The sequence below is a fragment of the Xiphophorus hellerii genome, chromosome 10 (assembly GCF_003331165.1).
Source record: "Xiphophorus hellerii strain 12219 chromosome 10, Xiphophorus_hellerii-4.1, whole genome shotgun sequence".
Taxonomy (NCBI): domain Eukaryota; kingdom Metazoa; phylum Chordata; class Actinopteri; order Cyprinodontiformes; family Poeciliidae; genus Xiphophorus; species Xiphophorus hellerii.
This window is the reverse complement of record NC_045681.1, coordinates 1,271,648-1,297,030: the sequence shown is the minus strand read 5'-3', so window position 1 is coordinate 1,297,030 and position 25,383 is coordinate 1,271,648. Positions and strand designations below refer to the sequence as shown.

At 39.5% G+C, this 25,383-nt stretch overlaps 2 protein-coding genes across 6 annotated transcripts in view; one reads left to right on the top strand and one right to left on the bottom strand.

Moving 5' to 3' along the window:
• phkg2 (phosphorylase kinase, gamma 2 (testis)) overlaps window positions 1-5,326 on the bottom strand; it is a 6,541-nt gene extending 1,215 nt beyond the window's left edge. The window contains exons 1-9 of the mRNA XM_032575375.1: window positions 5,116-5,326; window positions 4,809-4,912; window positions 4,539-4,714; window positions 3,570-3,624; window positions 3,419-3,484; window positions 1,842-2,005; window positions 1,656-1,746; window positions 774-927; window positions 573-698 (exon numbers count right to left, since the gene is read on the bottom strand). Of these exons, the coding sequence (XP_032431266.1) occupies window positions 573-698; window positions 774-927; window positions 1,656-1,746; window positions 1,842-2,005; window positions 3,419-3,484; window positions 3,570-3,624; window positions 4,539-4,714; window positions 4,809-4,903 (927 nt within the window). The 5' untranslated portion in view covers window positions 4,904-4,912; window positions 5,116-5,326. The remainder of the gene's footprint in view (window positions 1-572; window positions 699-773; window positions 928-1,655; window positions 1,747-1,841; window positions 2,006-3,418; window positions 3,485-3,569; window positions 3,625-4,538; window positions 4,715-4,808; window positions 4,913-5,115) is intronic.
• On the top strand, window positions 4,717-25,383 carry rnf40 (ring finger protein 40). 5 transcript variants are annotated; one of them, XM_032575371.1, is made up of 20 exons: window positions 4,717-4,869; window positions 5,959-6,107; window positions 6,983-7,150; window positions 7,776-8,085; window positions 8,190-8,393; window positions 9,181-9,272; window positions 10,018-10,164; window positions 11,543-11,617; window positions 11,686-11,805; window positions 11,883-12,062; window positions 12,777-12,912; window positions 13,868-13,989; window positions 14,081-14,352; window positions 14,445-14,562; window positions 16,640-16,789; window positions 22,046-22,258; window positions 23,064-23,189; window positions 23,332-23,472; window positions 24,054-24,155; window positions 24,980-25,156. In XM_032575371.1, exons 2-20 carry the CDS (start codon window positions 5,970-5,972, stop codon window positions 25,154-25,156), a joined length of 2,991 nt encoding a protein of 996 aa, XP_032431262.1. In that variant the 5' UTR covers window positions 4,717-4,869; window positions 5,959-5,969. The 5 variants fall into 5 exon arrangements, with proteins under 5 accessions (XP_032431262.1, XP_032431261.1, XP_032431260.1 ...); XM_032575370.1 differs by lacking the exon at window positions 4,717-4,869 and adding an exon at window positions 5,490-5,609; XM_032575369.1 differs by lacking the exon at window positions 4,717-4,869 and adding an exon at window positions 5,696-5,729 and having other exon boundaries at window positions 22,049-22,258; window positions 24,980-25,383.

Here is a 25,383-nt window from a genome sequence, read left to right as displayed (position 1 = left end):
TTAAGCTCAGAAATTTTCAAGAAAAAACTTGAGAACTAGAAAACCTCTGAATTTCAAAAGTTTACAATTTGCTGGAAAAAAACTGAAGTTTTGAGATTGATTGCAGCAATTTTCTAGAAAAATGTTTGAAGAGTCAAAAAGTTGCCAAAAGAAATTGAGAAATTTTAAGATTGATTATATACATTTTCTAGATAAAACTTGTAAATTTTCTGAGTTTCAAAAGAAAATCTAAACTCAAATGTTTTTTCCACTCAGAAATTTTCTTTGAAATTCTCTAGAAAAAAACCTCGGACATATCCGAGTTTCAAAAGTTGAAAACTTATTACAATTTTTCAGAAGAAATTTGAAACTCATAAAATGTCTTTATAACGTGACGAAAAGCTCAAAAGAGTTGATTTCACATAACAGGAAGAAAAAGGAAACATATTTCCTTTTAACAGGAAATAGGTTTGTGCATAAAACAATCAGTATTATATTATCTTAGCTACATGGCGTTTTCTAAAACAAAATAAATATTAAAGAATTATTCATGATATAATTTTACTAGATTTTCTGACTGTGCTGGGACTCACCCTGAACGTCTTCCTGGGACTGAAGAGATGGACGTCTTCCTTCTGGTACAGCCTGAAGAAGGAGTGAGCCAGCGCCTGCTCTGCAGTGAGCCGGGCCGCCGGGTCCACCACCAGCAGCCTGGAGATCTGACAGCCGTTGACACAGATGTTAAAAACCAAACCGCTTTCTGATAAAACCACGCTGGTCTGACGGGAGCGCACCAGGTCCTTCACGGTGTCGGATCTGTCGTCCCACTCGGGGGAGCTGAACTGGTACCGGCCCTCCATGATCATCCTCAGCATCAGCATCTGCTTCCGGTGCCAAAACGGAGGCGAGCCGGCCAGCAGCGTGAAGAGGATGACGCCGCAGGCCCAGCTTACGGTCGGGACAAAACACAGAGGTTAGCGCTGCAAAAACACAAAACCTTCCGGCTAATTTATCTAGTTTATAAAACGTCTTAGTATATGACAAAACTAACAAGTAACTTTTCAGCAAGATATAGGACCTTGTTTTAGTACATAATTCCTTAATATTGATGAAAATGCATGAATAAGTGAAATAATCAGACATTTTGAAACCCCAAAGTTACTTCAATACACACAGTGGAAACCATATTAGTGCTAGCACAGATGCTAACATTCAAAATCTTCCTTATTTCCATTCTTGCACTGCAAAAACACAAAATCTCACCAAGTAATTTTAGTCTTGTATCTACACCAAACATCTCAGTTCAGTTGAAATAAGACGAAACTAATTTAAAAGTAAGTTTTCAGCAAGAAATTGTTTCACTTATAATGTGGGAAAAATATCTTGTTATAAGTGAAATAATCTGCCAGTGGACCTGGAACTGGGTTGCTAGGTAACGGGCTGGGCTTGGCTGGGGTTGCTAGGTAACGGCGGCAGTAAAACTTGACCTTTTTCATCAACGGTTGACTGAAAACAAGCTGCTAAGTTTTGCAGAAAAGTTACTTTAAGTTAATTTTGTTGTATCTCAGATGTAATAAGATATTTCCACTAGAACTAGATAAAAATATTTGGTTAGGTTTTGTGTTTTTGCAGTGAGTGGAAGCTGAGGGAAACGCTGCAGAGAAAAGCAGACTTACAGGTCCACCTCCTTCCCGTAGCCTGGATGCATCTCATCCATGGAGCATTTCAGTATTTCAGGCGCCAGGTATCCAGGTGTTCCACAGAGCTCTGATTTAAGAACACAAAGCGTTTCCGACAAGCATCAGGACATAAAATAATCAGTTTTTCTGTGTCTGAGCTGCTGGGCGGGATCTCCAGTTTACCTCTGAGCTTCTCTCCAGGCTGCAGCTGCACAGAGAAGCCGAAGTCGGACAGCTTGATGTGTCCGTGATCGTCCAGCAGGATGTTCTCTGGCTTCAGGTCCCGGTGGACGATGCTGAGGGAGTGCAGGTACTGCACCGCCTCCAGCAGGGCGCGCATGATGCTCCTGGTGACACAAACACACCGGCTCATGCTTCCCATTCACTGTCTGAGAATCAACCAGCTATCGTAACCATTAGGGCTGGAACGATTAACACGATTAATCGTGTTAATTAACTAAACATTCTTAAAAAAACATTTGCTGAAAGAACAACCCAGTCAGAGCAGTAATGAACCCAAAACTGTACAAAAATATAAACATTTCAGTTAAAAAACATCTAAAGAAACTTTGTGCTTCATTATATTTAATTATTTTATGCATAAAGTAAAATACTTTATTACTGGTGTTTGGAGTTGCAGTCAGAAGTTTACATACAGCAATGAAACCCAAAATAAATGATCTTCCTGTAATTAGATAAATGTTGAGGGTCCAGTGGAGCAACAAGCGGCCATCTTTACTCCCCTTCTGAAACGACCTTCCCGTTTTCATCAAGGTCACAGCCGGTGACCTTCTGGATTTATTAACGGAGCAGTTTGACTCTTAGAGGCAAACTGAAATGTTGCGTCGCTGATCAATAGTTTAAAGGAGAAGTTATGAAACTCTGGTTTTTACATCACAGCTTATAGTTTCCATTGAAAATCATTGGAGGCTGATGGATTTTAATTATTAATTACATATTTATCTAGTTAATTTACTTATTTTCCTTTTTATTCAACTTTTATTTGCATTGATTTTATCAGTTTTACTGCTTATTTTATTGTTTTGTATTTTCAATTAATTCACATTGTTTTGTGTTTAACTTTGTAACTTTATTTGCTGTTTTATATCATTTATCTCTTTGTTGCTTTAATTCACAAACATTTTTCAAACCTTATTTATTTATTTTAGGATTATTACTTCATAAACTTCTTTATTTTTCAAATCTTCATACCAAGTAACAATTATTTTAGTAATTAATTACTCTTTGTATTAATCGGATATTGGCACATTCTGCAGATTTTTAATTTAACCACTTAAACTTTTTTTATACAATATTAGAAACATTAAATAAACAAATAATTTAATTACATTTTTAAATGGAAAATAAGTTTTTCATCTTAAATGCAAAATGTTTATATTTCTGTACTATTTTGGCTTAATTACAGCTCTGATTATTCTTTTAGAAAATTGCCTTTCTTTATGTCCAATTAACAATTAATCGATTACTAAATTAGTTGCTGATTTTGTCAATAATCGATTAATCACGATTAATCACTTCAGCCCTAAATGTTACTGACAATATTAAAAACTAAAGTTGACAATACTTAAAATATTGATGTTACCTATTTATTAATTTATGTATTTATTATTTTTTGTCAATTTGTTTATTTTATTACTCATTTACATCTAAGACATTTATCGGTGTATATAATATTATCTGCATCCTGTTTTGCCTCCGTTTATTGTTAGAAAGGGAGTAAATGTTTCTGAGACGCTCACCTGGTCTCCTTCTCACTCAGAGTCACTTTTTCTGTGAGGTAGTCGAACAGCTCTCCTCTCCTCATTCTGTCCGTAAAAACAAACATAAATCTAGAAAATATTCTCACATGTAAATAATGTTCCCACTTCATTTCTCTGTTTTGATACTCACAGGTCAAACACTAAAAATATGAACGTTGTGGACTCGTAGGAATCAATCAGGGTGACTGGAGGAAACCAAACAGACAGAAAGCGTTAAAAGCAGGGCCGGTCAGAGCATTATGGGGCCCTGAGCAGATTTTCACTGGGGCCCCAAACCAAAGCTACGCTAAGCGTGTAACATACCTGCTATTATTAGTGTTGCTTGTAATTAGCAGAGTTGGGTAGTAACTATTTACATTTACTTGAGTAAACAATGTACTTTTAGGAATATTTTTACTAGGCTGTACTTTTTACTTTGACCTGAGTAATTTTATTATGAAGTACCTCTACCTTAACGGGAGTGAAATTTCTGGATTTTCTACCCACTGAATGAGAAACAAACATGTTTTAACCAGAAACTCACCAGATTCAGACACACAGCTGCAGTTTCTGCTTGAGATTCCGAAGGTTTTGTTTTGTTTTGTTTTTTTGGAAAGAAACTCATTTGGGAAAAATGTCCTTTTCCCTGGTTTTATTATTTTTTTCTATTTATATGAATTATCGTCATTTTGGTTCTTAAAATGCTAACATTTCCACTTTATATTTTGGTCAGTCTGATCATGTAACTTTTAAATATTAAATGATTGATAAATTGACATTTTGCCAAATACTTTTTACTCTTGAAGGATTTCTCTACTTTTCACTTTTACTTGAATAAAGATATGATGAAGGAGCTCTACTCTTCCTTGAGTATAATTTTTGGGTCCTCTGATTATAATAAATGAGACACTGACCAACATTTTGATGTGAAATGATGATAAAATGTAAAATGTTTACTGATTTTCTCAATTGTTGACTGTGTGGCGTCTTCTGTCTTTATATTGTGTTTTTATGATGTAAAGCACTTGTTGCTATACAAATAAACTTGACTGATTGGTTGAACTCTAAAGATAACAGAAATAGTTTTTCCATGTTTTGATGGCGTTTGAATGGAACCTACTGATGGAGGAATGGCCCTTCACCATGTTGAGGACCTGGATCTCCTTCAGGGTGGAGCTCTTCACCTCCTCCAGCTGCTGGACCGTCATCTTCTCGGCTGTGATCTCGATGATCTTCACGGCCAGCTCCTGGCCGGTGTGTCGGTGCACACACCGCCTCACCACGCTGCTCACCCCCCTGCAGAGGCAGCACACACCGGAAAGTACATCATGTTCCCTCCGCCACCAGGCGGGACGCTGAGTCCTGCCCCCTGCTGCTCAGCTGGACTCACCGGCCGATCACCTCTTTGGGGTCGTACTTCTGGTAGAACTCCTTCGCCCCCACCCAGTCAGGTAATTCATCTCCAAGAACGATGTCCTTGGTCATGATGTGAATCTATAGCAACAACAAACTCACGTCACGTGTCACGGTTTTCCACCCCGGTAACTCCTGATAACACTTATTTTCTTTTTGTTTTACAATAATCCCGATACGCAGATTTTACCCTTCACGTGTTTACAGCTAACACAACACTCAACCGCTTAGAAGGAAATTAAGAAATACGCCAGTTATCATTTTGGTCTGGAAGGTTTACTGACCGAACAGGAAGCAGCTAAAACAGGACACGGTCAAATAAACGACGTCCAGTCAGTTTAACAGATCCACTCCGCTGGAAGCCATGACGGTTTGTGATCCGGCAGCTCTGAAACCGAATAAATCTCCCTACCAGGTCCGGAGCAATGTTTACATTCTGGTCAAATTCCTGCAAAATCGTCTTTCGCCGGTTTCGACTGGATGTAGTGACACTGTCCCCATGTGGCAGGAGATGAGATTGCAGGGCGTGAATCCGTTCCAGAGATCCAAAACTACAAACAAAATTAGCTTGTTGCGTTTAAGTGACTATATTTAAAAATTTATAAAATTATTGTTTTTATTTGTATGAAATATAAAGTTATACGGTACGAAGAGAATGGTGAAGCCTAGGTGGCGCTATGGCTCTATGTGGCCGTTTAAAACGTAGCCGACGAAGACGCTCTGTCGTCATTTCCGGTTGCGTCCCCCTGAATTATATTCCCAGTCGCTGCTGGCGAAGGTGTGTAGCATCGATATTCCTCATTGGCTGTGCTCGCTTTTATTTCTGTTACTGCAAAACATTTCCACCGAATGCTTTATAGCCGTATTAATAATTAGTGAATGAAAACGGGGATTATAAGTGAGTATTTGCGCCACACAAAAGGAGCTGTGTGGCTAACCCGGAGCTAGCTTTAGGATAAATTCAGCGGAAACGTCAAACTGAAATATCAAAAACATGGAGTTAGTTTATGATTAATCAGGTTTTGTGTAAAATAAAGTTTCTTGTTCTTATTAAATGATTTGGGTTTGTGTTTGCATTACTGCAGTAACAGTGAATTTGAATGGTTTTGTGTGTGTTTCTTCTGTAGGTGAAGGAAAGATGTCGGGTGCCGGGGGAGGGAAGCGGCCCTCGGGAGGGGACAGTCCTCCTGGCCCACCTGAGAAAAAGAGCAAGAAAGAGGAGAAAACCACCACGACGCTTATTGAGCCCATCCGCATAGCGGGAGTCTCCTCCACGGTGGGTCACCGCTGTCCTTTCTGTAGCTCCAGTCATTATTGTCATTTAAATCTGCCTGTCCCCCCCCTGCACATATGAGCAAAAGTTGTTGCAAATGGCAACACGTAAAACAAAACATTCAATATTAAATGCTAGGTCTTAGTAATAAGCAATTAATCGATTAGGATGAACTCAATAATTTTCATTTTGTATCATTTATTTTCTTTCTACCAAAAGATGGATGATAAAAGTCTTAAGTCTGGTGTTTTGGTCTCAGCTACTTTCAAATGTCTTCCAGTTAAATGTTCATTATAATATAAAGTTTATTATTCTTTGAGAATGTGTTCTAATTACATTATGTTACTGTAAAATGTTCTTAAAGCAACAATATTGTCGTTTATCGCAGTAACTTCTGGGACACTTTATTGTCCAGCAAAATTTGTTATTGTGACATGTCTAGTAAATACATAGAAAACTAAGTAAAAAAACCCCTGAGAAACAAAAGTTATGTTTTCTTAATATGTATAAGAATGTTACTGCATGTAGCAGAATTTCAAAAGTTTTGTTTTGCATATAAACTTATTTATATTCCCTCTCTGTTTATCTTCATATTTTTTGCATAAAGCACAAACACATGAACCAAACCCCAAAACACACACACACACACCCATGCACACACACACACACACACACACACACACACACACACACACACACACACACACAAATAAAACGCTACAAACAAATAACTCTGCAGTTACAGAAAATAGAAGCAAAAACCTACAATCAATAAAACAAATGCAGAAAAAAATAAACCCCATTAATGTCTGAGATCAGAATAACATTTATTTCCTCAGGTCATTTTGCTCCAACTGTTTTTTGTGACTGTTTTGCAGGAGGAAATGGACATGAAGGTGCTGCAGTTTAAGAACAAGAAGCTGTGCGAGCGACTGGAGCAGAGGCAGGCGATGGAGGACGAGTTACGAGAGAAAATAGAAAAGCTGGAGAAGAGGCAGGCTACGGACGACACGACCCTGCTGATTGTCAACCGGTACTGGTCTCAGGTAGGAGTGATGCATTTTGGGCCGGAGCGGGTCAGAGTTTATGAATTCAAATCTAGGTGAAGAATAGAAATAACATTTATTGTCCCAAAATCTTACACAGCATTTTGGTCTCATTTTTATTGTAAATAATATATTACACTTCAAATAAAATAAAACCAACTTACAAGTAACTTTTCAGGCGAGTATAGGAGCTTTTTCTGAGTCAGTGATTCCATCATATTAATGAAAAAGTTCTGACAGATTATTACACTAATAATATGTGAAAAATATCCTGTTATAAGTGAAATAATCTGTCAATTAAACTAGAAATTGAGGAATTATCGGCTAAAATAAGCTTCTATATCTGGCTGAAAAGTTACTTGTAAGTTAGTTAACTTAGTCTTATTTCAAACTAGACCAAAAATACTTGGTAATATTTTGTGTTTTTGCAGTGTATGCACCCAGGGTGCAGCAGGAGCTAAAAAGTGATTTTATTTTAATCAACATGTGACCTACATCTGCTTCAACAGTCGTTTCGTTAAATCTAAAATGTCACGTTTTCTGTTGGAAATGAAGCAGGAAGTTGTTGTTTGTCTTCAGCTGAATGTTTTTCTCATGTTTTTTAATCTTCCTGTCTGGTTCTCAGCTGGACAATAACGTCAAAGTTTTGCGTAAATGCATCGAGCCAGATGTGGCGTCTGCCCCCGCCCCGCCCTCGGCCCCGCCTCCGGAAACCATGGCGATGGAGGAAAATGGCGTCGCTCTGACCCTGCCGACCTCAGCGGTTCCTCCGCCGCCGCTGCCAGAGGCCCAGAGCGAAGCCGGCCCGACGGACCAGCAGCTCCAGCTGGAGGAGCGGCAGGAAGATCACCAGGGCGAGCTGCAGCAGCCGGCGCCCCCTGCTGGAGGAGACGAGTTGACGCCACCGACTGAGCCGCCGTCTGATCCAAAAACAGGTCGGCAGCTTTTTCTGTAGGGGAAAAAACATTTATAACTCCAAGCATCTGATTGTTGAATCCGGTCGGTTTATTTTACGTCATGAGTCCTGCGCTGTGTGCAGATGCGTCGCTGCCTCCTCCTCCTCCGCTCAGCGAGAATGCGAAGGGCTTCCTGGCCGCGCTGGAGCAGAGCGGCGAGGAGGAGCTGAGCTTACACCTGCAGGACCGCATGCTGTTCAGCAAGGACGCCATCGGCCACCTGGTCCGCGTCTTCGACCGGCTGCACGCGCGCATTGATGACATGTGCACGGCTATCCAGGCTGCAGGTAACCATGACGATGACTCAGCTGCTGCGGCGCACAGCCCAAAATATTACACCAAGAACCAAAATCCTCAAGTTTAAAGTCATCAGGGCCAAAAATGTAGCTTTTCTGTTCAATTGAAAATGCAAAAATAATATTATTGTGAATTATTTCTTCTTTACCTCCACAGCGATAAATTAAGCAATTAATATTTTAACGAAACAATTTGCGTGACATTTCTCTTAATCTTTGCAGTAAGTTAACATTTTGGCCCAATTTTATTTTATTAATATATGAAATGTTTTTTATGATGACATTTTGCAACCATTTCAAATATGGGAGGGAAAAAATAAGGAATCAAAAATTTCTGAGAAAAACTCAAAAATTCAGAGTTTAATTTGAGACATTTTTGTAGAAAAAAACTGAGAAATTTTGAGGTTTGAAATTTGCTAGTAAAAACTCAGAAGTTTGAGGTTGATCTTAGAATTCTTATAAGAAAAATAACTTAGAAATTAGCAGGATGCGTTTGGCTGTTTCTGACTAAAAATGTCGCTGGATATTTGTGGCTCTACTTTCTATGACATCAAAATAAAAACAGAAATTCTTTGTTTTGAGATATAAACCTGCCTTGAAAATTTAATCCCAAAACAATTACACATGATGGAAAATTTCTACCATTCTTGAACTGCTGTTTGTGGCCGCACAAAAATATTTCAAGGCCCACAAATGGCCCCGGGCCGCACTTTGGACACCGGTGTCCTAAACAAAGATCAGCAGCTGCCGTCTTGTTAATGTTGATGTTGGTGGTCAGCAGGCGAGGAGGGCGGTCTGCTGGAGGACAACGTCCGGCTGAGGGACCTGACCACGCTGCTGCAGGGCCGACACCACAAGATGTCCATGGAGGTACGAGTCCCTGGTTCCTCACGGAGCCGAGTCACTGATGTGACCTGGAAAGAGCAGAAATACTAAAATGGAGTAAAGATTAGTTGTGTAAATATGAATAATGTGGGACATATTTGGACGAATAAGATTTAATAAACTTTGTTTTCTTCCTTCCCTAACTGGATATGAAAGTGTAGTTTTTTATGTTGGATTATTATTATTAATGTATATAAATATATTGTTTTCTTTAACAATTTGCTAAAAGTCTGAAAACGTAGCAATAATTTTTTTAGAGATTTTTTTGTAACTTTCTTTGTACATCGTGTTCAAGCATTTAATTTAAGCAGGAAAATAATTTACCTCAACACAATTTGTTTGAGTTGTTTGAAAGTTATATTTTTTATTCCCATTGATCTGCTTATATTTTATACATGAAATTATTTTATTAACTTATTTTATTCTTTATTCAGTCAGGTGTGCAGGGTGTCTGATTTCAAAACATGACATTTAATTATATTTTAGTTTACTGTGTCCCTGCTGTAGAACATAGAATACCATCACAAGAGATTATTAATAACAGTAATATATAATCATTAATTAAATCTGTCTCTTTTTTAAGCTTATTGTTTTATCTCCAAAGTTTGAAAATCTACCTTGAAAATGCTTGAAAAGTGTTTCAGTTTTACTGTAGGAACATGAGGAGCATCGATCCCTGGAGAAATAACAGCCTCTCTGTGAATAATTGCCTGTTTTCCTCTTGTCTCAGTACAATGAGTGGGTGGACAAAGTGACGAGTGCAGAAACCAAAGTGTCTGAGATGGAGACAACGGTGGAGGATCTGCAGTGGGACATCGAGAAGCTTCGCAACCGGGAGCAGAAGCTCAACAAACACCTGGCGGAGGCCATGGAGCAGGTGGGTCAGGACTGACCTGCGTCCAACAGAGATTCGATTTTCCACAATCCATGAGCGGACAGCGATAAGAGCCGGAGCGCGGCGATAAGAGCCGGAGCGCGGCGATAAGAGCCGGAGCGCGGCGATAAGAGCCGGAGCGCGGCGATAAGAGCCGGAGCGCGGCGAGTCGGCTGCTTTTTAAATGTCCGATCTACGGAACGTATTAAAGTACAAAATCAGTAGAAACTGTTTTATTCCTGCACTGACCTTTTGACCTCCTTTTTCTCTGATGTTTTGTAGCTTCCTGCAGCATTTCATGGAATTAGAAAATTAGTTCTGCACAGAAAAATGTAAATTATTGATCTTGTGATGCCTGATGGCATGTAAGCTGTTTATTCTGAATAACGTCGATGATTTCTGTTGATGTAGCTTGAACTGAAGCAGGCGTCACACGGAAAATGATCCTGGCTGCAACCAGCCATTATTCCATCAGTTATTCAGACGATTAATCGGTTTTTCTTGTATTTAATCGATTATTTGGATAAAAAATGTCACATTCTTTTGAACTGTCATTTAACTACTTTATTTTATTTTATACAATATTAGAAATTCATCAAAAGAGGCACATAAATAATTCATTTCTTTTTTTAAATGAGAAAATAAACATTTTATTGTTGCCTAAAATGCAATAAGATGATTCCACGTTTAGGGAACGTTTGACCATTTGCAGCACAGATGCGTCTGGGACTAAAAATAATCTAACATCAACATGTGCAAAGCTAAAGGCTTTCGGCCGGACTGAACATCAGTATAGTTTATGACTGGTCTGCTATTTATTGATTAACTGATTATTAACCGATAGCAAAATGTGCTTAATTCAATTCCATTCAAAAATACTTTGATCCCAAAGGAAAATGTTGTAACTCAAATTAATTTCTCTATAATTCTTTATATTTGGGAAAAAATTATTTTTTTACAGAATTTGAACCAGGAGTTCTGGATAGAAGATATTTACAGGAAAATATATATTTTTCATCGGACATGCATGGCTACATTAATGAAATAAGAGGGTTGATTTAATCTTACATGCAAAATGTTTATATTTTTGTACGGTTTTGTTTTAATGACCTTTTTGACTGAGTTGTTGTTTTATCAAATGACCTTTTTAGAGTCGCTATGCTCCAATTTACGACCAGTCGGTTACTAAATTGTTTAACGGTTACTTCAAGCTTCAATTAATCACGATTAATTGGTTATTTCAAGAATTGATTAATCAGTTAGTTATAGAATCGATTACACATTTCAGCCCTAAATTCATCATCATGTTGTCTGTTCCTTAAAAAGAGATACACTTGGGTCTAGATCTGGTCTTTCTGACGCATGTTTTGCGTTTCTGCAGCTTAAGTCTGGCTACAGCAGCACCGGCAGCTCGGGGGGATTAGCTGGAGGTCAGATAACGCTCAACATCCAGAAGGTGAGGAACGGTGCTGCAGTCATCTCAGAGTGTGATCTACAGGACCTGAAGGATTGTTGTGGTTTTAGTTTGAGAGCCTGAATGCAGAGCTGGAGCACAACCAGGAGCTGGCGAACAGCCGCATGGCGGAGCTGGAGAAGCTGCAGCTGGAGCTGCAGGAGGCTGTGAGGGAGAGCGAGAAGCTCAAGGTCAGCACCGTTTTTATCCACGTCTCATTGTCAATGAAAACACACGTACAACGCAGAAACCGCGTCGAATCTTTCAGATGGACCTGCGAAATATTCCAGAAGAAGTCGTAAAAGAAACGTCGGAATATAAATGTATGCAGTCTCAGTTCTCGCTGCTCTACAACGAATCTCTGGGAGTTAAAACTCAGCTGGACGAGGCCAGAGCCCTGCTGCTCACCACCAAGAACGCTCACCTCCGGCAGATCGAGCACATGGAGGTGAGTCCGTGTAAACACACACACCCTGAATCTGAACATTCAACATATCCAGATTAAACCTGTTTTGGCCTAAAAGCCCGTCTGATGCGGAGCGTTACCTTGGTAACAGCAGCGCGTTATGGCAGCGACGAACGACAGCGAAGGTGAAAGTTTTCCTCGACAGAAGCAGAAACCGAACACTTTTCAACTTTCTGGTGTTGGTTGTCAGCCTGCATGTTCAAGAACCAAATTTCACAAATTACTCATCGCACAAGTTTCCCAGGAAATGGAGTTTCTAAATGAATGCTTAAAACAAGATGGCTTCCTTTAAACCTTCCTGAATACAAAAACCTGGAAAACTGGGAATCTTCAGACATGTCTGGTTTGAGACGATAAAATGTTTTCAAAAACGTGCATACGGTGGCGGGTTTTGATATGGCAGTTGCTCAGGGCGGCATCAGAAAGGGGTGGACACCAAGGAACTAGAAAAGAAAATGGTCTTCATCTGCCTCCTGAATATGTTTGCTGCTATTTCTATGCATGTGTAGTGGAGTAAGTTTCCCTCTGTTACTGTTCTTGCAAGAATCACAACTGTGTGAATATTTACATTTCAAGATCACAAAGTTAGTAATAGAGATCAGTTGTGATTAATCCCAGCGCTAGGGAAGAATTCATCTGATTAAATGAGTTTTTCTGTGCGTTTCTGGTGACGGATTCTTCCTGTTTGTGTGTCAGAGTGACGAGCTTTCCCTGCAGAAGAAGCTGCGGACCGAGGTCATCCAGCTGGAGGACACGCTGGCGCAGGTCCGCAAGGAGTACGAGATGCTGCGCATCGAGTTCGAGCAGAACCTGGCAGCCAATGAGCAAGCAGGTGAAGGAAAAACTTCAGATCTACTGTTTTCATATGACAAACGCTACAGCACTATTTATTATAATAAAACAGTGAAATTAGGTTTCATATCAGTCAATAGCAATAATTATTGATTAGTTTTTTTAAATTCTAAATATCTGAATTACTTCCGGTGGCGTGTCATTTCCTGTTTTATCCAGTTTTCCCTCCATTTTGTTTTTGATTTTTTTAGCAGTTATGAGGCAAAGTGGGGGAACTTAAAACTGCTGCTCCAGTGACTCAGCAGGTGGTTGCTAGGCAACCAAAGTTGGCGGGTGGGGGGACTTGAAACTGCTTGTTGCTCATCAGGTTGCTAGGCAACCAAAGAGAGAGTTAGTTGATTGCACAAACCTATAGTTTTCTAAATATTGAATATTCTATCAGATGTTTCATTTATCGATATTGATCACCTGTTTATCACAGTATATATTATTGATTTATTGTCCACACATGAATGAAATGATGCCATAAGAACAATAAAAGAAGTAAAAGAACAGAAAGTTGTGCCATAACCTCACAACAAACATCTTCACTGCCTGACATCACATTGAAATGTTACTTTAAATTCAGTTTATTTATTTATTGTCACAAGAAAAGCTGCTTCAGTTCAATCCTCCATCCGGTCCAGTTGATCTCAGCTACCTAACGGTGCATCAAGGTCACAGTTTGATAGAAACCTTTAGACCTAATTTAAATATCTAAGAAAGTTCCTCCTGGACCAGCAGGGGGCGACGGAGAAGAGGACTGAGGGTTGAGGACTGAACAAAGGCTAGGTCTGAAACGATTAATCGTTGTTAATAAAGGCCATTAGCTGAAAGAACAACACACTCGGAGGAGTAATGAAGGCAAAACTGAGTGAAAATATAAAAGTTTTGCATTCAAGGTAAAAAGCAAACAGCAGATTCACACTTTGACCTTTCAACCCTTGCCCCCTCAGGGCCAATCAACCGGGAGATGCGACATCTGATCAGCAGCCTTCAGAACCACAACCTGCAGCTGAAGGGCGACGTGCAGCGCTACAAGAGGAAGCTGCGGGAAACGCAGATGGAGATCAATAAGGTAGATTGGAGCGATCGATCAGGTGTTCGAAGCGAACGCTGCCGGGCCGCGGCGCCGCCGTTAACCCGCCGTCTGTCTGGTTTCCGGGCAGCTGCGCTCGCAGAGCGGAGACGCTGGCGTTCTGATCCTGGAGGAGACGACGAGCGACGGCATGGACGTTAAAAAGGAGGAAGAAGAAGACCAGGAGGAAGAGGAGGAGAGGAGGAAGGAGCTGGAGAGACAGCGGGCGAGGGAGAGGGAGAGAGAAAGAGAGAGAGAGGCCGAGCGAGAGCGGGAGAGGGAGAGAGAGAGAGAGAGGCAGCGCAGCGACGAGCTGAAGAGGAAAGACTCAGATACACTGAAGATGCTCCGAGTCGAACTCAAGTAAAATTTTCTGGGTTTTTTTCCCATAATTCCTTCTGACTTATTGAAAAGTTTTAATTATTTAATTATTCCTCTATGTTTGTTTCCTTCAGGAAAGCTCAGGAGTCGCAGAAAGAGATGAAGCTCCTGTTAGACATGTACAAGTCGGCTCCAAAGGAGCAGAGAGACAAAGTGCAGCTAATGGCCGCCGAGCGCAAGTCAAAAGCAGAGGTTGGTTTCAAAACACGCGCCTCACGTTAGCATCTCATGCTAAAAATAACCAGCTGGTGCTTTTCAAGAGGCGCTTTAAACGTTTGACACAAGGATGGCAGATTTTTAGTGCGTCTCAGCAGGAAGTGATGGAGATGTTCAGCTTTTTAGCTTTTTATTAAAAACAAACAAAAATCACCTTTAGATCTGAATAAACCAATTAGATTATTTCCTTTCAGTTCATAAGACACTGATTGGTGTAGAAGTTGTTTCTTAATACGAACACTCAAAGTTAGCTGCTTTAAAATCTTTTCAAATGTATTTATGTTTACAGGGACAAGACAGCTAAACATTATCACCAATACTCAGGGCTTCTACCGTAATTCCCAGACTACAAGGCTCTACTTTTTAACACGCGTCTAAAATAGCTAAATAACCCAACTGTTACAAATTACACTAAATAATGAAAAGAAGTGACATTTACTTCATTTCTCCTCTTTTTGGCAAAGCTAAAAAGAGTGCTAATAGACAGGTTTGGCTTATTTATGTTTAATCTTTTTATTTTCAAAGTTCAGTGTGCGGTTTATATTCAGGTGTGCTCTGTAGTCTGGAAATTACGGTAACTTATTTACCGTCCTCTGTTTGGCTTTTTGGTCCAAGAAAACAAAATAATAAAGTTCTTAACAGCCGGTAATCAAAACCTCATCGCAGATGTGGAACTTTATTCAACGGAAAATTTACAAAATAACCAAGTAAATTAGAGCTTGAGAACTTAATTAATTTAAGGGAAGTTAAAGCGCTAAACAAAATAGTTGCAGGTTAGCAGAAGTATTGTCACCACTGAATAGGAAGATGTAGATAATTTCTTCTAGATTGCGAAGCTGCGTCAGATTAATTTAACGTCTGCACATCTGTAAAGTTTGAGAGCCGTTTGGCAGCCATTTTATCTGAAATATGCCCAGAATTTTAGCCAAGACTAGAGTTTAAGACTAGAGCTGCACAATGCATCAAATGGCTTCATCACTGTGAAATGGCAGCTTGGCAGCTTTTCTGGTTGGATATTATGTTTCCAGGGTCAGTCATTCACCATCTGCCCCTATTTTCCTCACCTCAGTGTAACTTTAGGGGCTGAGGGGCCGAAGCTCAGAGCGTATTGCAGACATGGCGTAATAATAAAGAGAGAATTAATATTTTTGTAATTTTCAAATATTTTTCAGCCATATTGGAGACACTTTTAAGGGAAATAGACTCATTTTTAGCTCAATTTCATCTAATTTTAGGCCAGGAAGAAGATAAATTAATGATTCTTTATCAGTTTAGTTTCATATGCAAATATCTTAGCACACTTGAAATAAGACAAAACTAACTTACAGGTAACTTTTTTAAGTTTAAGTCAATAATTCCTTAATATTGATGAAAGATTACTAGTTTGACTGGCAGATTATTTCACTTATAACGTGGGAAAAATGTCTTAGTGAAATAATCTGCCACATTCTTCCCATATTACAACTTATAAAAAGTTTTTCACTGCCCTTTTTAATATTTTAAACACCAAATATACTTCAAAATGTCTTTAATGCACACAGTGGAAAACGTGTTAGCGCTAGCGCAGAAGCTAACATTTCTAATCCGCGCTCTTACACCGCAAAAGCAAAAAGTCTTACCAAGTATTTTTATCTAGTTTCTAGGGCAAATATCTTAGCACACTTGAAATAAAGTGCTAGTTCAATTGGTGCCGTTACCTAGCAACCCCAGCCAAGCCAAACCCGTTACCTAGCAACCCAGTTCTGGTTCCACTGGCAGATTATCTCATTTTTATCAAGACATTTTTCCCACGTTATAAGTGAAATAATCTGCCAGTGGAAATTTTAATATTTCATTAATATTAAGAAATTATTGACTTAAACTCCTGTTTCTTGCTGAAAAGTTATTTTTAAGTTAGTATGTTACAAAGTTATTTACACCCAAAACAAAAATACTTTGTTTTGATTTTTTGCAGTGTTGAGCCTAAATGAGTAGCTAACAATAAATACGTGGAGCTTATCACAGCTGTAATTTGCTGGAAATGAAAGAAACTTATTTTAATTTCTCTGTCCAGGTGGAAGACCTGAGGATGCGAGTTCGAGAGCTGGAGGAGAGGGAGAAGAAGGAGAGCAAGAAGCTGGCTGATGAAGACGCCCTGAGGAAGATCCGCGTTGCAGAGGAAACCATCGAGCATCTGCAGAAGAAACTGGCAGCCACCAAGCAGGTTTGTTTGGCTCCTCAGCTGACATGCTAACAGCGCTAATGAAACCTGAACTCACTGAACTTGTTGGCCCTCGTTTGCTCCTAAACATCATGTTTGACTTTTTGTGACGGAACTGAGATGAATATTTAACTCCCAGCTGTTAGATGAGTGAAACCAGGGGCGTTAGCGTCACATTTGCCTGAAAAATAAGTCTTGCTGATGTTAGCCGTGTGAGGAGGAACCGAAACCTGGCGACCCGCCTGATCAGCTTGGCGTGTTAATCTGAACCCACAGGTTTGTTTTGAATCGTTTGATGCTGGTGAAAGTCGGGGTCCCCCTTATTCTGCAGGACATTTTAATCAACTGGCGCTTTTGGTTTTGCCTTTATTTTTCTTTAGTTTGGGAGTTTTGTGTAAAACAAATAATAATCACAAACAGAGGATTCCCTGATCAGGATTTACTGGATTTTCTTAATATTTTCTGTCTCTGTGTTTCATTTTGGACAACATTAAGATCAGGAATGTCTTTAAAGGGCCGGTTATGGAAGAAAGTATAAATAAAATCCATTAACAATCTGTTAGAACTGTTATTTTATAGCACAATCCATTAATTATGTTACCTTCAGTTGTTAGAAAAATCCTGTATGTATCAAATATGACTTAAAAGAAATTTAACTTTGTAACGCCTTAAAATTGGGCCTCTGTCTCTTTAAGAACTCCTGCTCTCTCTGAAGCTCCGCCTCCAGGAAGTCATCCAACATGGCTCCTCTATTAACCCTTTAACGTTTTTACCAGCGTTGCTCTGAGCAGCAGCTCCTTTAATGAGCTCAGCATGTTTGCTAATTGCTGCTGGCTAGTCTGAAGGAGCTGAATGGGGGAGGAGCTTCGCCTCGAAGGCGGGGCTAGGTCCTCCCAGCCGTTTTGCAGCTGACTGGTTGCCGTGGAGATTAAAGGATCTCTCAAACATCTTTGATTCTTTCATCCATGTTCTTTGAAAAAGTTGATTTTACATGATACTGCTAGTTTTCCAGAGTTTAGACAAATAGAAAGTTCTGGCGGGCCGGATTTGGACCGCAGGCCTTGAGTTTGTCTTCATCAGATAAACCTCATTCAGCTACAGCCTCCAATAAACTCAGGCTTTGATCCAGCTGACTGATGTTTTCATGCAGCACTGTTTCTCGTGGCGCTAGGCTAACCAGCATTAGCATGTTTACTCTGTTTTGATGAGTCTTGATGATATTTCAGGCTGCAGAATGTGTTTTTTTTCTGTGTCTGAGATACCCCTGATTTGGACCTCAAGGTGAAGCTTTGAACTTCCTCTCAGAATCGCTTTAGGAAAGTTGCTGTAATGTTTCTGAGAATTTGAATCCTTCACTTCAGTCAGCTACAGGCGAGAATCAGGGGGTTCAGAGCAACTTAAAAAGACTGAAACAAGCTAATAAAGACAACTGACTCTGGTTCTGGTTCTGGAACCATGGGAGATGATGAATCGCAGACAACCCTGACTGTGTCTTCACTCAGAAGCTTCTCAAGAGTCGCTGTAACACTGACTGCTACAGGAGATGCTTCTGCCTACGGATAACTAATAAAATTAATAGCACGAGTTCGAACAACTTAAATTTTCCCTTTGAATGTGAATCTAAAGACAGATGAGAGTGACAAAGGAGTGTTTTCTTTTTCATTAGTAGTAAAAATGTGAGCCAACCTTATTAAACCTCAGGTGACCTCATTCTCTTAAGTTTTATAATCCTAGATTATCAGGCGCAGGAATGCATGAAGCAGTAATGAGTCCCAGGTTAAATGTTTATGACGTAACCTCACCGTGTTGGCCGTAGCGGATCCGCCCAACACGCTGTTATTACCCAGCTGTTGACCTTAATGTTATCAATCCGAGAGGCTTATTAGTTAATTTGACTCACACGTTCTGCTGCCATGCGTGTGTGTAGGTGTGTGTGCTTTTAACTCAGATAAAGCTGCAGCAGATGCTGAGAATGATTTGTCTGCAGCTCTTCATGCTTGGGAGGTGGTCCAGAACGTAATTAAAGGAATGGAGAACCGGCCCGGCCCGATGACACACTGTTAGTGTCGTACGAACTTCGTAAACGATCAAGCATGCAGGAAGCTAAAAGAAAAGCCACTCGTGGGTTCATCTGACCTGTTTTATGGACGGTTTTTTGTGTTGAACGTGTTCCTCTAAAATGACTCTTGAATCACTGAAAAGCTCTGTGTTCCATTAATAATGCCTTAATGTGCTGAATCTTTAATTCAAGCTGCTAAGTTATGATAAGTATTCCAGGATGAGTGTTTCAAAGTGGAGGAAGAAAGTCCAGTTAGTTTTCCAGATCCGACACTGACGTCCATCCAGATGTTAGATTATCTTTTTAATCCTAATCTGCCCTGAAACACTCAGAATGAAGTTCATATCTGAGGATCTCTGGGTAGAAAACGAATCAATTCTTTCTACAAACATCGTTTTATAACCAGAAACGGCTGCTGGATAATTTAAGCAGTAAATGTAATGGTGGTTTGTAGTGATGGGATTTTGTTTTTGTTTGTTTTGGGTAAAAAAAAAGCTTTAAACTCTTAACAACATGAAATAAAGTTTATTTGTACATTTCAGCAACGAGGCAGTTCAAAGTGTTTTACACCATAAAAACATAACACAGAAAAATATTACGAAACAATGATACACATAACTTCTTGTCAACTTGCATCATTGAAATGACCAAGCTAATACTCATCAAATTGATTGATCAATGTTCCAGTGATTATTAATCAAAGGCAACTCCAAACTGCTTGGATTTTAGCCTTATTTTAAAGAACTCAGCGTTTTTGCAGTTTTCAGGAAACTTGTCCCAGTTTATTATATGAAGTGTGACTAAAGAGAAACAAACAGATGAGTTTTTCTGGATCTTTCTGGGACTGAAAATGTTCCTCAGGTGATAGAAGGCCGACTTTGTAACTGTCTTTATGTGAAGGTTCATGTCTGCTGGTTTCCAGCTGTAATAACTGAAGCTGTGTGCTGACTCTAGAGCGTTCTTCTTTTAGGTCCTAAGATAATAACTTCAGTTTTGTTTCTGTTCATCCGAGCCTGTCACAATAACAAATGTTACTGGACGATAAATAGTCCATGATTTACATCACTACGTCTTACACGCCGTTTCCTGGAGCAAAATACGTACAAAAGACGAGATGCCAACCAGTTTGTTCGTACATGCTAGGCTACATGACGGTGCGGCATTGTCTCCATGGTTACCAAAGGTTAGAGACGTACCTTCTCCATAATGCGATATTGGATATCATCTTTCTAATCACACTTATAAAGTATATGAACGTTAATCTTCTTCGCTGTAACTCCGGGGTTACACTGAGGGCTGACAGCTGCTGTCATGGCCGCCATCTTTCCTCATTAAAAGTTATACAGTAAAATGGCAGGTTTGGTTTGTATCCTGGTCTGTTTGTGCAGCCGACTGCTCAGCATCCTGTGACCATTTTTAAATTAAATCAACTGAATAAAAGTGATGTCAGACTGAAAGATGAATGTTTTTAGACAGGCGTTAAAGGAACGCATTGGTTGGTTTGACGTCCGTCATGGCGGAGTGGGCGGAGCTCTGGAGAGCGTGAACCCTAACCCTAACCCAAAGGGTCAATGATAACTAATGCTAATTATTACCTAAGGTTTTGGGAACATCTGGATGTTAATTAGGAGTATTAGACCTTGATGATCCCAGATGTGACGTCTGTCCGTTGTGGTGAGAAGTTACCCAGAGGTTCCTGTTCTTCTGAGGTCCAACAGAACCGACACTGTGGTTCACTCAGCCTGCTTTCTGTCAAGAACAATCTTTCTGTTTATTTTCCTGCCCTTTATTGGAAGCCATGGTAGCATCACCCAAACAAAAACATTTTCATTTAAAGGATTCATTGCAGCAAGACTAACATTTTAAATACTTTGTTAAAATTAAACTTAGTTGACTCATGATCTTCATCAAAAGTCAGACAAATTCTGGAGGATCTGGGACCCAGTACAATCTTTCTTACAGAGACTGTAATCTTTATTTATCTTATTAATTTACTTGTTTTTTTTTTATTTCTTTACATTTAATATATCGTTCACTTGGCTGTCTGGGAGCTTTGACTACTTAGAATGTTGCCTGGGAATGTCTGTCTGTACTTTGTGTATGTGGGCTGTCTGTATGGTTTTTTTTTTTTTTTTTTTTTTTTTTAATTTTATTCTATGCTGACACTGCTGTGCTCCTTGTTTATTTGGGGTGGGTTGTTTTTGTTTACTTTTGTTGATGTTTACATATAGTAAAAAAACCAATAAACAAATATTTAAAAAAAAAATAATTAAACTTAAACGTTTCAGTTCTGCAGAAGTTTTAGAAGCGTAAATCTAAAGGCTTGTTGAAGCTCGTGTTTCCTCTGTTTGCAGAGGAAGTTCACGTGTTTAACGTGACGGCATCACCCAGAACACACGTTAGCGCCAGGCCCGGCCGAGTCCGAATTCACAGAACACTGGAGGCATTAAATCTAAAACATGCACATGTGTTGGCTTTATGGGAAGCTGAGCTGCAGGATGAGGAAACCATGTGTTCTCCGAACATGAAGCTTTTACTGGTTTTAGCTTTAAAAGTAATAAGATGCACATGTGTAAGAAACTTTATTATACCAAAACATTTGTTTAATGCAGAATCACTTTTCTGTCGTATCTTTTTAAGATGTAGAATTAGTTTTCTCCATCCAGATCATCCCATAATACCAATTTTACCTCATCCCTGGAAACAATGAAGGAAATGAATTATAAATGGGTCGTGTTACACTGGAGCAGCGATTCTGTTATTTTCTGTCACGTCCTCCAGAGATTGTAAACGTTTTTACGTCCCTGTCATAAAGTGAGAATAAAGTCATGATGCTACGAGAAGAAAGTTTTAATAATATGAGAAAGTCGTAAAATAGCGAGAATAGTTATTATCAGAATAAAGTGTGTTATGATTGTAGGCTACTTCTTCTACTGGGTTGAACAGGCAGCTTGTTGATTAATTTGAGCACTGCTGCCACCTGGTGGCCGGACGCTTGTTTTCCGGTCTACAATAATAAAATCCTCCTGCCTCACTATCAGAGGTTCTGTACTAGAGGAACTAAACTGGTGAATGAACTGACTTCAGTAAAATTAGACAATTTGAATAAAAACCTGAATGTCTATAAACTGGTTTCCAGATGAGCGTTCACAGCCTTCCCACTGCTCCCAGTGAACACCATCTGCTGTGTTTCTCTTGAGGAGGAGGAGGCGCTGCTGAGCGAGATGGACGTAACGGGCCAGGCCTTCGAAGACATGCAGGAGCAGAACAGCAGGCTGCTGCAGCAGCTGCGCGAGAAAGACGACGCCAACTTCAAGCTGATGAGCGAACGCATCAAATCCAACCAGATCTACAAGCTGCTGAAGGAGGAGAAGGAGGAGCTGGCGGACCAGGTCCTCACCTTCAAAACGCAGGTGAGGTGGTGAAAACAATCTGGCAGCGCGGAGAAATGACGCTGGAGATAAATTCAGTGTATTTTAAATAAATTAGATTTTTGTTTAGTGGTGGGGCTGGCTTTCAATTAATCACTTTTTTAATTAAAACCCATATATTGACAAAATAAGCAACATTTTCAATTAAAAAACATTTTTTACTGTTAAATTATTATTTTTTTATTTGTCACCGTCCACAACGACTCTGAATAATCTTGAATTAGTTTGAGATACAATCACATTTAGTTTCCCTTTGGGATCAATAAAGTATATTGGAATTTGAATTTAGGAAACTGGGAGACATTTTTATATTTTCCATATTAAACCCATCACAATTTGCATTTGTACATATAACAAATTCTATATTTAATATGTATTTATTTTACGTTTTAATTATTTTCTTCATGTTTTCCCCATTTAATGCCGCCCTGGGAAACTAATCACTAATTACATATTAGTAGAGATAATTAATGCTATATTTAAAATTATTCCTGAATGTACAGATTAAATAAATTTATTTTTTTATATCGCCCCATTTAATGCCGCCCTGGGAAATGGTCCTTGTTTCCCATATCAAAAACCTTCACAATTTTTTTATTTTTACATAGAATTAATTCTATATTTAATAAATTATTCTAAGTTGTAATAAATTAATGACGCATTTAAATAATAATTTCATATTTTTTTCATTTATTGTGATTTGGCACTCCTGTGTCTCCATATAACGGCATTTTACTGGCTGTAGATGCAGCCGGACGTGTCTAACATCTGGAGCTGCTTGCTGCAGGTGGATGCCCAGCTGCTGGTGGTGCAGAAGCTGGAGGAGAAGGAGGGAGTCCTGCAGACGACTCTGGCTGCCCTGGAGAAGGAGCTGGCGGTCCGGACTCAGGCCCTGGAGCTCAACAAGAGGAAGGCGAGAACACAACATGAAATCACCTTTTAATGTGGAAATTATAAAACCTGCAGTAAACAGGATGGATCCCTCCAGCGGAGCGCCGTGTGCAGTCAGGAATTTGACCATTAGCTTTTGTTTTATTGCTTCCTTGGCGCTGCAGGCGGTGGAGGCTGCGCAGCTGGCGGAGGACCTGAAGGTGCAGCTGGAGCACACGCAGGCCAAGCTGAAGGAGATCCAGGTCTCTGTGGCGGAGAACCGCACCGCCCGCGAGAGGGAGAGCAGCAACCTGAAACGGGCGCAGGTACGAGACGCTTCTGCCTCACGCCACAGAATGAGGCTGCCCTGGGCAACATGGCCGACAAAACGTTTCAAATCAGTCCATATCGATAACTAAATGTGTTATCGAACTAAATGTCTGAAACTCTATCTGAATTTCACTGAGGTTACAGGAACCAATTAAGAAACATTACATTTTTAAATGCCAAAATCAAACAGAGATCAAATATATTGATAAGTTTTCCAGTGATTAAGAATCAAGAATCAGCTTGAAACAGACGGGTTTTCATCTTGATTTAAAGGAACTCAGGGTTTCAGCTGTTCTGCAGTTTTCTGGACGTTTGTTGCATTAATCAATGCGACTGATGAGTTTCTCTAGAGCTGAGATATTAGTGCTTTAGTCCTGGAATCCCGTCTTTGTAACTGTCTTTATGTGGCTATGAAGGTTCAGCTTCTCCAGTTTCCAGCTGGAATAACTGAGGCTGTTCTGACTGTAGATCCTTTAGGCCCAAAGATGAGAACCTCAGTTTTAGTAAAACCAAGTCAAATCTGAACGGGATCATTTTCATTTTTATTTGCAATCTGAACTTTGTCCTGGTTCTGCAGGAGGATCTGTCCCGGCTGAGGAGGAAGCTGGAGAAGCAGAAGAAGGTGGAGGTTTACTCTGACGCAGACGAGATCCTGCAGGAGGAGATCAACCAATACAAGGTGAGGAGAAATGAAACACAGGGAAACTGGAGTGGAAGGAAAAACGAAATGTGGTTTTCAGTTTGATACAAATTAAAATCTGAAATGTGTGGCATGCATATAGATGTTGAAAGGTAAGCACACGCCACACTTTTCAGATTTGTATCTGTAAAATTGATGAGCTTTGGTATTTTTCTTCTCAATTTCACAAACTGTGATTTTTGTAGCTGCTTCGTTTTAGACATTTGGGCCAGAAAATTTTCTCTTAAACAAATTTGAAACTGAAAAATTATTTTTAAAATAAAAAAAAAAACATTTCATTTCAGCTTCTTGGAGTTAAATTGGAGTCATAAATTTTGTACTTTTTTAAACTGTAAAAAAATTGACGGTAAAGAAAAAAAGACGAGACAAATAAAAAGTTAAATTTGAGTTATATGGAGCTAAGTTGTGGGTGTATTGTTTTTAATTGAAAAAAAGACTAAAAGTTAACAATTATTTTGAAACTAGAAAAAAGTTTTGAAACTGAAAAAAACCCAACAAACTTAATTTATTTTTTTTAAACCTAAAACAATTTAAAAACAGGGGAAAAGAGAGATATTTCTTTTAAAGTCTTACAGCTGAAAAAAGTTTCATTTCAGTTTTATGGAGCTAAATTGTGGGCATGAAGATAAAAAAAATGAAATTGGAAAAAAGTATTTGATACTTAAAAAATGTTTTGAAGCTGAAAAGAATATTTAAAACTAAAAACAAGTTCAAAATGACTTTTCAGATTCAAATATTTTTTTCTGGCCCCAATGTATCTCCGTACTGGGTTATTTTTGTGACGGTTTGAACTCCCCACTCAGGCCAAGCTGCGCTGCCCCTGCTGCAACACTCGGGACAAGGAGACCGTCCTCACCAAGTGTTTCCACGTCTTCTGCTACGAGTGTCTGAAGATGCGCTACGACACCCGGCAGAGGAAATGCCCCAAGTGCAACTGCGCCTTCGGAGCCAACGACTTCCACCGCATCTACATCACCTGAGCGGCCGAGCAAGAGACACAGAGAGAGAGAGAGGAGAGACTGAACCAAAGGAGAGAAGAGACCAGAGGGGGGAGCAGGAGGACTGCAGATTTACTCAGACATTTTTAATCGTTGGAAAAGACTCGTTTTACCAGATTTCTTTCCATTTGGTGACCAAACATGGTGATTTGTCTGCCTGAGTGTGTTGTGAGCTGGTTTAATAAACACACACCTGTGAGGGAAGCGAA